The sequence below is a fragment of the Polypterus senegalus genome, chromosome 2 (assembly GCF_016835505.1).
Source record: "Polypterus senegalus isolate Bchr_013 chromosome 2, ASM1683550v1, whole genome shotgun sequence".
NCBI classification, from domain to species: Eukaryota; Metazoa; Chordata; class Cladistia; order Polypteriformes; family Polypteridae; genus Polypterus; species Polypterus senegalus.
This window is the reverse complement of record NC_053155.1, coordinates 4,656,792-4,669,394: the sequence shown is the minus strand read 5'-3', so window position 1 is coordinate 4,669,394 and position 12,603 is coordinate 4,656,792. Positions and strand designations below refer to the sequence as shown.

The 12,603-nt window shown below is 41.8% G+C and overlaps 1 protein-coding gene across 3 annotated transcripts in view; it reads left to right on the top strand.

The window, feature by feature from the left end:
- The window catches only part of LOC120521401, a 302,230-nt gene extending 294,089 nt beyond the window's left edge, over positions 1 to 8,141 (top strand). For all 3 annotated transcript variants that reach the window (XM_039743036.1, XM_039743035.1, XM_039743037.1), the window contains 3 exons: positions 4,108 to 4,282; positions 6,494 to 6,559; positions 6,646 to 8,141. In XM_039743036.1, coding sequence (XP_039598970.1) covers positions 4,108 to 4,282; positions 6,494 to 6,559; positions 6,646 to 8,048 — 1,644 coding nt within the window. In that variant the 3' untranslated portion in view covers positions 8,049 to 8,141. The remainder of the gene's footprint in view (positions 1 to 4,107; positions 4,283 to 6,493; positions 6,560 to 6,645) is intronic.
- The last annotated feature ends 4,462 nt before the right edge of the window (positions 8,142 to 12,603 follow it).

Below are 12,603 nucleotides of genomic sequence, written 5' to 3'. Positions count from 1 at the left end.
CATTTAGAGGACAAAGGATGTGTGAAGGGTGTGAAGAGGTGTGAAGGGATTTAAGAAGCAGTTTAAGGTGGGACGGAATTACGAGTTTTTTAATAGGCTCTGGTAATTCTAGTATTAAGGCAAAATGGAAACGGATGATCCAGAATCCACAGTTAGATCCACGAGTGCAGTAGCAGTTGACATTTTCATTGTGACACTGCAACGGATTCTATCAGCTGCTGAATGGTCACTTAAGAAAAGGATCTGAAGCTAAGGTAATGCAACTTTTTGCACAGAGCATGTTTGCGGAGAAGAGAATGGCAAACCCATGCAAATTGACCAGTCTTTGGACAATTCTTGCATTTAGCAGACGCAGCAGAATAGTTTTTTTTATTTTCAAGATGCTTATCAGATCCACAGCATTAGCAAGCACGAACAGAGGCTGCAGGAGGCGCAGCAGCTTTAGGTTGTGAAACTGGCGGAGGCTTGTAAGGTCTGTAGTGGCGGTGGCCACTCACCAGCAGCTTCAATTTGCGTAGCAATCGTAATAGCTTTACCCAAAGTCAAGTGAGCTTCTAAAAGTAATTGTTTGCGTATGCGATGACTAACCACGTGTTCCCCCAACTGATCTCATAACATTTCATCCAGTTTATTGTCAAACTCACATTTAACTGCCAAGTCACGTAGTGCGGCTACATACTGTGAAATAGTTTCATTAGCAGCCTGAGCACATTTTCTAAAAGCATGATGCTCAGCAACAACATTTCTCCTTGGAGCAAAATGAGCTTGTAAAGCCGTAATGGATGCACCAAGAACCAGCATGTAGTTACTGAACATTTTCAGCCACATTTCGAACAGTATAGCAGGTTCACCCGGACATGGCAGAAATGGTGGAGAAAAAGGAGTAGAAGCAACAGCCATTGTAGACCAGTAGAAGCAAGTAAGTATCTCGTTGCCAATTTGTTAAGTTGTCAGAGGAGAACTGAAGAGACTCAGTGCCCAACAGTTAAAGTTTCAATCCAACAACTGGAAGCAACAACAGAAAACAATTGTCCTCTGAACTTTCTCGATTCCTTTACACTCTTTTTCAATCCCCTTTTCACTATCTCCACCTAGTGGCAAAAGTACAGAACATAACAGAAAGTTTTCAGCATTAGGTTATGTTAAAGTGGTGTAGAATCAGCAGAACTGTTATAGAGGGACTTGAACAGCACACTGGCTTGGGTAGATTTGTGGATGATGAAATGTAATATTACACATATCACAAGTGGGAAGTAAAGCTGTGGGGTTTAAATGCACAATAGAGGGTTTGAGACTTGAAAGTACAGCTCATGATAAGGTCCTGGGAGTCGTAGTGGACCCATCACCATCTAAATCAAGATGGTGGACAGAAGACATTAAAAAACTGAAGTGCTGTTGTTTGAAACCAGAGAGCAAAACTATGAGAGAAGTCAATTGTCATAAGTTGTTAACCAAATAAGGAGCTGTCACCAGAACAAGGACTCTAAAACCATAAACTAAGGAGAGAATAGGATACTGTGAGTTAGAACATTAGAACAATCTGGACGAGAACAGGTCGTTCAGCTCAAGAAAACTCGCCAGTCTTATACACTTAATTCTTCGAAAAGGTTGAGTTTTCAAAGTCTCTAAAGTCTTACTGTACACCACACTACTTGGTTGCTTATTCCAAGTGTCTATCGTTGTTTGTGTAAAGAAAAACTTCTTAATGTCTGTGCAAAATTTACCCTTAACAAGTTTCTAACTGTGTCCCCGTGTTCTTGATGAACTCATTTTAAAATACAAGTCTCGATCCACTGTACTAATTCCCTTCATAATTTTAAACACTTCAATCATGTCACCTCTTAATCTTCTTTTGCTTAAACTGTAAAGGCTCAGCTCTTTTAATCTTTCCTCATAACTCATCCCCTGTAGACCTGGAATCAGCCTAGTCGCTCTTCTCTGGACCTTTTCTAGTGCTGCTATGTCCTTTTGTAGCCTGGAGACCAAAACTGCACACAGGACTCCAGATGAGGCCTCACCAGCGTGTTATAAAGGTTGAGCAGAACCTCCTTGGACTTGTACTCTACAGATCAAGGTGCTATATAACCTGACATTCTGTTAGCCTTCTTAATGGCTTCTGAACACTGTTGGGAAGTTGATAGCTTGGAGTCCACTATGACTCCTAAATCCTTCTCATAAGGTGTACTCTCGATTTTCCGACCGCCCATTGTGTATTCAAACCTAATATTTTTACTTCCTTTGTGTAATACTTTACATTTACTGACAATAAATTTCATCTTCCACAAATCTGCCCAAGCCTGTATGCTATCCAAGTCCTACTGTAATGATATAACGGATTCCAAATTATCTGCTAATCCACCTATCTTGGTATCATCTGAAAACGTAACCAGCTTGTTACTTATATTCCTATCTAAATCATAATCTAAATAGCAGCAGCCCCAGCACTGACCCCTGCTGGACACCACTTTTAACATCAGCCCATTCTGATAAGGGTGTTTGATTTCAGACTATTTAATCTGAGCAGCACTTCTCTTTCTACAATTTCCAAATCCCTCAGTACCTTCTTAGTAGTCCCATTTACTGCTGAGACTTTATCAGCTTCTTTATTTGTGAAGAAAATATAATACAAGTTTAGAAGGTCCGCTCTTTCACTGTCTGTGTCTTTTAATTCCCCTTTACTATTTCTGAGGCACTTGACCTCCTCCTTGTCTGTTCTTTTACTACTAAAATACTGAAAGAATATCTTAGGGTCGTCTGTCGCCTTATCTGCTCTATTTCTCTCCAACTGTCTTTTAGCCTCCCTGATATCCTTCTTAATTGTTGCCCTCAGGTTCTCATACACTTCACAATTTACTTTGGAGGTATTAGTCTTATTTGGTTTTTTTTCCTTTGCAACTTCGTTTTTAAATCTTTATTAATCCACCGTGGAGTTTTCTTTTAGTTTCCTATTAATTCCAAATTTAGGTCTGTATCTGTCCTGCATTACATCTAAAACATTTAAACCTGTTCCACTGCTCCTCGACTGTCTCCACATTTAAAAGCTTATCCCAGTGTATCCTACTTAGACTTTGTCTCATCTGCTCAAAATTAGCCGTACCAAAGTTCAACTTAACAATTTTAGTCTTTGCATCCGCACTCCTACAAAACACTAAATCCAGACAGGCGTCACCCCGTGTTGGTGCTTTAACATGCTGTGTTAACAATCAGTCACTGATTACTTCTAAACACGGCTGCTCTTGTGCTCCGCCATTTGCAAGGTTATCAGAGTTAATATTCGGGTAGTAAAAGACCCCCATGACTATAATATCCCCCTGTAAACTTGCCTTTTTAATATTACTAAAAAGATGTGTGTTGAAATTACAATCTGCATTGGGTGGTCTATAACACACTCCTAAAATAAGACCTCAAACTTAAAATTTAAATGACAAAAATATTTATTTTTGCTAAACTAATTTATTAGCACAAAACACATACATAGAAACATTTATTTTGATGAGAACTCCTGAATGATCATTAAGTAGGGAAACACTCACTGTAAGTTCTCTAGTGTATTAGGAGTTCTTCATCAAGTTAGTTGTTGTATCCCATAAAACTCAAGTTATTAGTGTTAAATTGATCTTAAATGTCCCTGCTGGTTTCTCTCCTCCTCACACTATTGCTCTCCATTCACACTCTGATTCTCAGCCTTTTCACTTAAATGTCATCAGTTCTCGTCACACCATGCTGATGTTTTCTACACTTTGATTCCCTTTCCTTTCGACAGATCAGCCTCATCTAAGGCCTCCATCACTGTATTTTTTCACAGCTCATTTGTTTATTAGATTCCAAGCTCAGATTTGAGGTTTTGTTTTTTGTGAATAAAGCTTAAAATTCAATTGTTATTTAAATGTTCACAGCTTTGGGCCTCAACTGAGTGTTTATTGTCAGGGTAAGAAGAAAATCAAAGATAATCCAATGAAGATGTGAAATGGCATCACTGACAGGACAGGAGAGATGATGGCGTTCTTAATGTGAACATCATGGCAGATGATTCAGTTTAAATGATCAGCACTGGTCACCCAGCGGTCATCTCTAAACTGGACATCTGCTCATTCCAATGTCTTTCAGGGAGTCAAAGTCAAAGAAGAGTCTGAGGGGACACCAGGTGTGGAGTCCTTCATTGGTGATGTGATGAAGAAGGACAAAGCAGGGCTGGTCAGCCTCTGGGGGGCGCTAGTTGAAGAATTTGTGAGATGTCCATCACCAAATGTGAAAGGAATTCTGGATGAGGTGAACAAGTGGGGTGAGTTACTGGTTTCATCTAATTAATGTACACACACATACAGTAAGAGGAGGATGTAGAAGCACAGAGCAGAATAAGACCTTCCAGCTCAATTATTAGACGTGTTCAAGCAGGGATCACCAGAGGGAGCTCTAGACAGACAGCCCCAGATGTTTGGTGAGTTTATGTTTAGCCAGGAAGAGGAGACCAAGAGTGACCTTGGAAGATCTGCTGGAATCAGACCTAAAGAGGCCATTGGTCACTGGTCCAGTAGACCTGAGTTATGGGAGTAATGGTGGACAAGGGGGTGACTGGCAGGAGGAAGAGTGCCCTGAGTGTTTAAGTAATCAGAAGGTGTTTAAGTGTATGGTGAATATGAAAGAGCCTCCACACAAGCTAGAAGGACCATCATCTGTTGAATAAGGTGGGCTCAGAGGAGATCTTCTATTTTGTCACTTTTGTGGCTTTTTTGTTGTTATTATTTGACCTCCTACCTCCCTTTTAGTTGATTTGGCTCTCCCTGGTTATTTTCTGGGTTCCTGGGTGTGCTGCAGCAGCCCCATCAGTTCAGAAGACAACTAAACTCACTTCTAAACCATTCAGAACTATGGAAACTATAATTGGAAATACATTAGAGGAGCATTTAGAGGACATGACGATAATCCACTAGACAAGAACCAGTTTATGATGGGAAGATCCCAATAAGCCAATCTGTGAGCTCACAGCCTCTTCTGCACTCCATTGATTTGCTCCTTCCTTGGTCCTCCATGTGCTGAGTTACTGATAACTGACCGGGCAAAGTGGGCACTCAGTACTGACCTGACCTTCTGTCCTGTTTTAAAGATCCAATAAAGGAAGTGCCTTGACAGCTGTGCTCTTTGAACTTTTATACCCAGTCATTAATAATAATAATAATAATAATAATAATAATAATAATATTATTATTTTTTTTTATTTTTTTTATATTGCAGCTTTTTAACTCACACGTTAACAGACAACAATCAAACTGATCACACAATCACATCTTGACTCTCTCACAATTAATTAAAAGCAATTTAAGATCACAAAATCCTCCATTTCTCTTCCATTTTCATGTCATTCACTTCATTCGTTCATTTCACTCATCCTTTTCTTCCTGCTGAGGGTTCGGGGGGTCAGACAGTCCTGATGGCTTCAGTCTTAAGATGGGAGTTGGCCCTGGATGGACAGCAGCACATTAATAATCTGTTTCTAGTGTTTGTTTATTGGTGATATCACATTATTCATTTTTTAAGGATTCTTCTGATTTTATTGATATTTTGGAGATATCATCTTGTTCCTCATTTGTTTTTATGGACACTTTAGTGCATTTCTCAGTCCATAATGATCAGCACACTATGCATAGCGGGATGGTGTGATGGTTACATAACAAGGCACGACATTGTGGTTCAGTACCTCATTTGGATTTACTTTGGTTTCTTGTATCCCATTGTTGTACTTTTCTGATTGAACTAACGTTTAGTGTGTTGGCCTTTTCAAACTGCGCTGGCTTTTCTCCTGCTGAGCCCAAATAACGGCCTTCCTCGATCTCATCCGCTCTGAATATACAGACTGTCGAAGTGGTGCAGCTACTTATCTTCTTTTAAATACAATATGGCAGACCCCACTCTTGCACTGAGTCACATGGGATCAGTTTGGTGTCTGCAATTCATTTAAGCTGCTCATCATTAGGAAGGTCCCAGGGCTCACTGTGTTGAGTTTATTTGTTTTCCTCATGTCCACAAGCATTCCCTCCGGATGGTCCAGTTTCTACCCCCAGTCCAAAGACATGCAGGTCAGATGGATTGTCATTATTGAATTAGCCTCTGTGTGTGTTGTGTGTCCTCACCCTTCAATGGACTGGCACCGTGCCCAGTTGTTGTTCCTGCCTTTACACCCAATGATTACCAGGAGTGGCTCCAGCTGCCCAGCAACCCAGGCTTGAATAAGCAGGTTAAGAAAATTGATGGATGGAAAGATGGGTAGATGGATCAATGGATCATCAGGATGTGGGAGAAAAACAGGAGCACAGAGAGGGAGACCAACAAAGGTACAGGAAGAGCAGGTAGACCCCCACAGACAGCGGGCACAGCTTGGTCTCTGATGTCTGTAGGCAGCAGTGCACACAAACTCTAAATGATTTTCTTCTTTAAAGATGTGGAGCCCATCTGAGAACTGCTGATGCTCGTGTTTATCTCCTTTGTTTATTCCCAGGACCGGACCGCTTGAAGGAGATCCAGGCCAGCGCCCAGTCACCTCCCCTTGAGCCTCACATTAAAGGTAAGTGGTCCTCATGTCTCTGGTCAGTTGTTCCTCCACTCCTTTGCTCATTCTGTCACCTTACTTGTTCTCATTTTGACTTTCAGACCTCAATGAGACACACAGAGTCACTGTGTCTGAATCCACAAGACCTCTGTTTGATCAGTGTCCATTTGGAGACCCACTCACTATTACGGTGGGCCTTGAGACTCAATACACAGAGCTGATGGTCATCAAACAGGACATTAAAGATGAACTGGCAAAGACTGATAAGATTCAGGAAAGACTTGAGGAAGAGGGAGCAACAAAGATCTGTGAGCGAATCTGGACTGAGCAGCTGTTTAAGAGAAGACCAGAAAGTAAAACACCCCCTAAAATCATAGTGGTCAGTGGAGTGGCAGGCATCGGGAAGACCACCATGGTCCAGAAGATCATGTCTGACTGGATAAGAGGCACTCAGTACCAGAGGTTTGTGTTTGTCTTCCTGTTTAAATTCAGGGAGCTCAACCTCCTGGACAATGAGCCACAGATGTCTCTGACTGCACTGATTGAAAGGCGCTATAAACATCTCACTCATGACAAACTAATAGAAATCCTGAAGAAACCTGAATCTCTGCTCTTCATACTCGATGGACTGGAGGAATACAAACACAAACTGAACTTCACATACACTCAGCTCTGCTTAGACCCAGATGATGACGTGCCTGTCCACATCCTGGTCACCAGTCTGGTCAGTCAGACATTACTGAAGGGCTGCTCAGTCCTGATAACAAGCAGACCAGAGGCCCTGGGGTCTCTGGACATGGAGAGAGTTGATGGATTTGTAGAAGTTGCAGGATTCTTCCCTGAACAAAGACTGATGTACTTTAAGAAGTTCTTTGGTGACACTGATGTGGGCACCAAGGCTTTTCAGTGCATGGAGGGTAACACCATCTTGTACTCCATGTGTGTCAGCCCCTCATACTGCTGGATTATCTGCTCTGCACTGAAGAGCCACCTTATGACACCTGAAGAAGAGCGAGGAGCTGCCCCCAGAACTGTCACTGAGATCTTTGTGATGTTCCTTCACAACATCCTGACCAAGAGAAGAGAAGAAGATGAGGACAAAAGAAGGATTCTGATCAGTCTGGGAAAGATGGCTTATTACGGGGTGGACAGCAGGACTCATGTGTTTAATGAGAAGCAGGAGATGTCCACCTTTGGTCTGCAGCCAGTCCTGTCCTCTTCATTCCTTTCTGACTTTCTGCACACACAAAGCACTCTGGAGCACATGACGTACACCTTCTACCACATCACCCTGCAGGAGTTCATGGCCGCCTGCTCCTTCTACCTCGATCCATCAGGGGGTGTCGAGGAGCTGCTGAAGAAGCGAGACTCGTGTAAAGGGGGCCGATTTGAGATTGTCACTCGATTCCTGGCAGGACTGGCTTGGTGTCCTGTGCTTAAAACATGGAGGGAATTCTGGGGGAGTTTGACGGGACAACCACACAGCGGATACAGGAGTGGGTGAGGCAGAAAGCTAAACAGGCGCTACGAGGGGTAGATAAAAGTGAAGCTCTGCGAGTTTGTCACTGGCTCTATGAGACTCAGAATGAGGAGGTGATCAGAGACGCCACTGGGAAGGACTTAGAGATGGATTTTAGAAGTATGACTTTTTCTCCTTTGGACTGTGCTGTGTTGGCCTCTGTCATCAGCTGCTGTGGAGAACTTCAGGAACTTGATCTATCAGAGACACCTCTGACCCCCGAGTGCATCAGGAGACTGGCAAAGGGGCTCAGCTGCTGCAGTAAAGTCTGGTGAGTGATGCAACTTTGACGAGTTCAGTTTCATCTGTCTGTTTAACTTTGAGTCACTGGGGGGCACTGAGCTCCACTGTCATTAGACCTTCTAATGAGCCCCACCCCACTTAATAGGAAATGATGTCACACTGTTAATGACATGCAGTCTATGGTGCCTATTCTCGGTGACCCATTAAAACACACTTGACCTTACACTGTCATCGCTGTCTCAGACTCTTCTAGTCATTAAAGCAGACACTGAGCCGACACCACTGGGGTCAATAAGAAGATTAAACTCTGATTCATAACTCATTGATTACACTGAGCTGATGACTGATCTGTAATTAAACTGTGCCATTACCTTGATGCTAAGGCAGACCCCTACTCAGACTGTAGGTGGCACTACTGTCACCACATATGTAGTCTGGTGTGATGTTCTGGTCACAGCTGAGGAGAGCAGCACAAATGCATCATGGGACTGAAGGGCTTGTGTGACTGTGACAGGCTCAGGGAGTCCAGCCTCTTGAGTCTCGAGCAGAGGACGCTGAGTGGGGACCTCATTGGGGTCTTCTGAATTCTCAAAGGCATCCATCAAGCTGATTCAGTTAAACTCTGACTGTGTGTGTGAATCGTTTGTTTGTTTGTTTGTGTGAATGTGTGTGTTTTTATACCGAGTGTCGTGTTTTCAGTGAATCTCACAAAATGTTTTCTTTTACTTTTTTCTTCTTCTTTGCTCACTAAAGTGTCCTCAGCTCTATGCTCATTGCTTAAAAGCTTTGTGGGCTGAAGGGCTGATCGAGGATTGTGCATTAATGGAATGGCCAGCAGGTGGTTTGGGGGTGTCAAGAAGCCAATCATAATGCTGTTATTTCTGTGGAGCTGTCGGTGGGTTAGGGTTTCAGGATCTTTAGTCCAAAACAAAAAGTTGGGACCCCAACGTAATGAATGAAATGTGAGCTCCTGCTAAAGGTCTTTACCTGGTGGATATGGCAGTGAGTAGTGTTTCTGACAGATTCATGTTGTTGGCTCCCTCTTAATACATTTTCTGTCCATTTGTACTTCTGCGCCCTTTCAAACGTCTTTACTTCTGATTCAGCTTCATGACTTCACAGATTAGTGACCTGCAGTCAGTGGTCCACTGGTGTCCATGATGGGTGACCTCAGCCTAAACAACATGGCAAAGATCAGCACTGACCACTAAAAGACATTCCTGCTATGGCATCAGACACAAGTTGCCCACCTGAATAGGTGACACCTGCTTGTCCACGTCACTTGGACCCTCTATGTGTGATGCTGGTCTTTCTCTTGTCTCTGATCACCTGTGCCATGTAATTCAGTTACAAATGTTCAAATTAGCTGAACTGCCCTCTTTCTCTTCTCGCTTAGATCAGGGAGTCAAACTCAAGTTTCACAGAGGACCAAAAATAACACTTTCTATACCATCTGGGGGCCGCAATCAGAAGGAGAGTTAGAGGTCGGGGGCTCTATGCGTAGGTCTTATTAGGCTCCCATTATTTTACCAAAAAACAAAATTAATTTTAACAGACTCAGAAATAAAAGGACACTGCAGCCCAGCAAAGTCACTGGAGACTGGAGAAGTGTAATGTGGGATTTGTGTCACTCGAGTGTAGGGGTCCTCAGACTCAGTCTGGGCACTGCAGAAAAGGAGAGCAAAAATATAAGAAATAGTGACATTGACTTTGAGAAGAAAATACCTTAATACAAGTGATGTTATCTGACCAAACAACACAATCATTTTACTTGAAAAGAAACCCTAAGATACGTTAGTACAGTCTGGAAATAAGAAAACTGTGACACACTGACATTGTTATGAAATCTTAGATCTACAAATATGAGATTAATTATCTTGTTTTAAAAGTCATTTCGTAGTTTCTATCTTTGAATTCATGGCATATTCTTTAATTGATCACGAGGACGTCTTTTATGTTCCCATTAGCCAGTAAATCCTAAAATGGAGTTATTAACTAGGAAAACGAGCCACAGCAGGTAGAGTGACAATTTGTGTTGTCTTTTACGAAACAGAAACGTCTTTCAAGATTCAGTGACACAAACTCAAGATGAATTACTTGATTTTAGGATGACACACAAGGCATATTTAGACAGTTACACGTGCCACCCCATATTTTCTCCTGAGCAAAATAATGTTTCTGTAATTGGCCCGTTGAACTTGGACCTCCATTCAGTATTTGGTTGTCAAAAACTGGAAACTTTTCAGGTCGTCAATGATTTAAAAAATTAAAATAATCGCAATCAAAACAACAGAAGACACAATAAAACACATTCTCACCAATTAAACTTTCTGTACTCCAGCACTCTTTATATCAACCAACCGCCAAAGGCCAAGAGCCCTTTGAGTAATGAGGTATCAATGTAAAGAATTTCTGTATTATTATTAAAAACACAGCTATCAGAAAGTGTGCCTGTTGTGTTTAGTGTCCAGCAAACAATCTCCAGTCAGTGAACGATATTTGATTAGTAACCTTGTAAGGTGTTTGTCATGAAGAACAGCAGGAGGGCCTCTTCTTGAATCAGTGACAGTTGTGTGACACGGAGGGCAGAAGAAGATGACATCAGGTAGAAGGCGCCTTTGTGGTCATTATTACTGGTGTAGCACCAACAGCCAGAGGGCAGTTTAAATAACTCACAAACAACACTTGGTCAGAAAGAAGACGTTTCTGAAGGCAAACCTCAGGGTCTTCTACTGCCTAAAAGAAAAAAAAAGAGAAATGGTAAAAATAAATGAACACCAACAGACATCAGCTGACATTTTAGTTGACAGTTTCATTTCAAGATAATAAACTTTTTAACACATTGCATCTCAAGGACCTCAAGTCAAAGTCTCGCTCATATGTCACAGCTTCTTTAGTGGAGTAGCTGGTGACAGAAACAGCAATGACAGCGATGGCCTGAGTAACTGCTGAGGACCAAATAATGAAAACAGAAGTAATGAAAGGCCAGAGCTGAGCTCATCAGTATTATGGCTGATCTTGGCAGATTTTTCCACGACCCATAAAACTGAACCTTTTGACAAAACTCCATCCATCTGTTCCTTCCTTCTCCGATGTGCTGCTTGTTCTCCTTGTCCACAGTGTGATGAAGCTCATCCATAACCTGAAGAACAGTTACATGAATATCCAGACACACAACAAATATTTAAATGTAATCATCAAAGCTTACATTCTTGCCTCTCAATTTTTTTCCATTTTTCTTTTGTTTAATGAATGCTAACCTTCATTTTCATTTATCTTTGAAGAGTATCTCTCAGGTTCTTTATCTTTGGTGGTCCTCAGGATTTAGACCACACTGCAGCCTGACGTGTCGTATAGAAGACACTGGCTGGAAAATAACAAGACACCCGAGTTTAGACCAATTTAAATTAGCAAATTTATATACTGTAACCTGCACAAGACATGAAAAACATTCGAGTTTTAAAAGTACTGTGGCTCTATAGCTATAACTAGGCCTGCCTCATGATAACTCATTTTAGGATGAATTGTTTGCCTGACAGTTTTTCTCCTAACAAAGTCATCTGAGCCATGGAAAAGATCCCTAAATCTTCACAGGTGAGGATATTCAGCACGATGTCCCTCATATTGTCAGCTGTAAACACACAACAGCAAGTCTCAGTCCTGACATGACGTCATCAGTGTGACTGAGAACTGGCAGAATGTACAGCCATCAGACCAGAAGACAGAAGTTGTGCTGCTTTGTTACAAACCAACTCTACTAAACTCCTTGCTCTTTATATTTACTTGATGAATTGGCCCAGATATGTTCATCTGCTGAGTCTCTTTAGCTGCCATTTCCACAAACACTCTTCTTTCAATTGCCTTTGTGAGGGTTTGGCCACTTTCAGTCAGAAGCCGTTTTTTTATGGCTTCACTTCTCAGTCCACACACCAGTCTGTCACAGATTGTGTCATTGAGTACCTCTTTGAATTTACAGTGTTGTAATTATCTCTTTAGTGCTGCCACAAACATCAGCACTGATTCCCCTTCCTCCTGATTTCTCTTGTGGTCTCTAAACTGTTCAGCAATTACTAAAGGTGTTGGTGAAAAATGTGCACTCAAAATTAAAACAATCTGCGAATGTGATTTCTCTCCAGAGTTATCTGTTGTGACTATGCACTAAGATGTATGTTTTTCCTCCCATAAGACTCAAAAAAGTAGGACTAAAAGGAACTAATTTTTCATCTGTAACATCGTTTGCTTTAACAACCACTTGAAACGCTCCGTATATGAACTCCACTGCTCTACGTTCTTATGA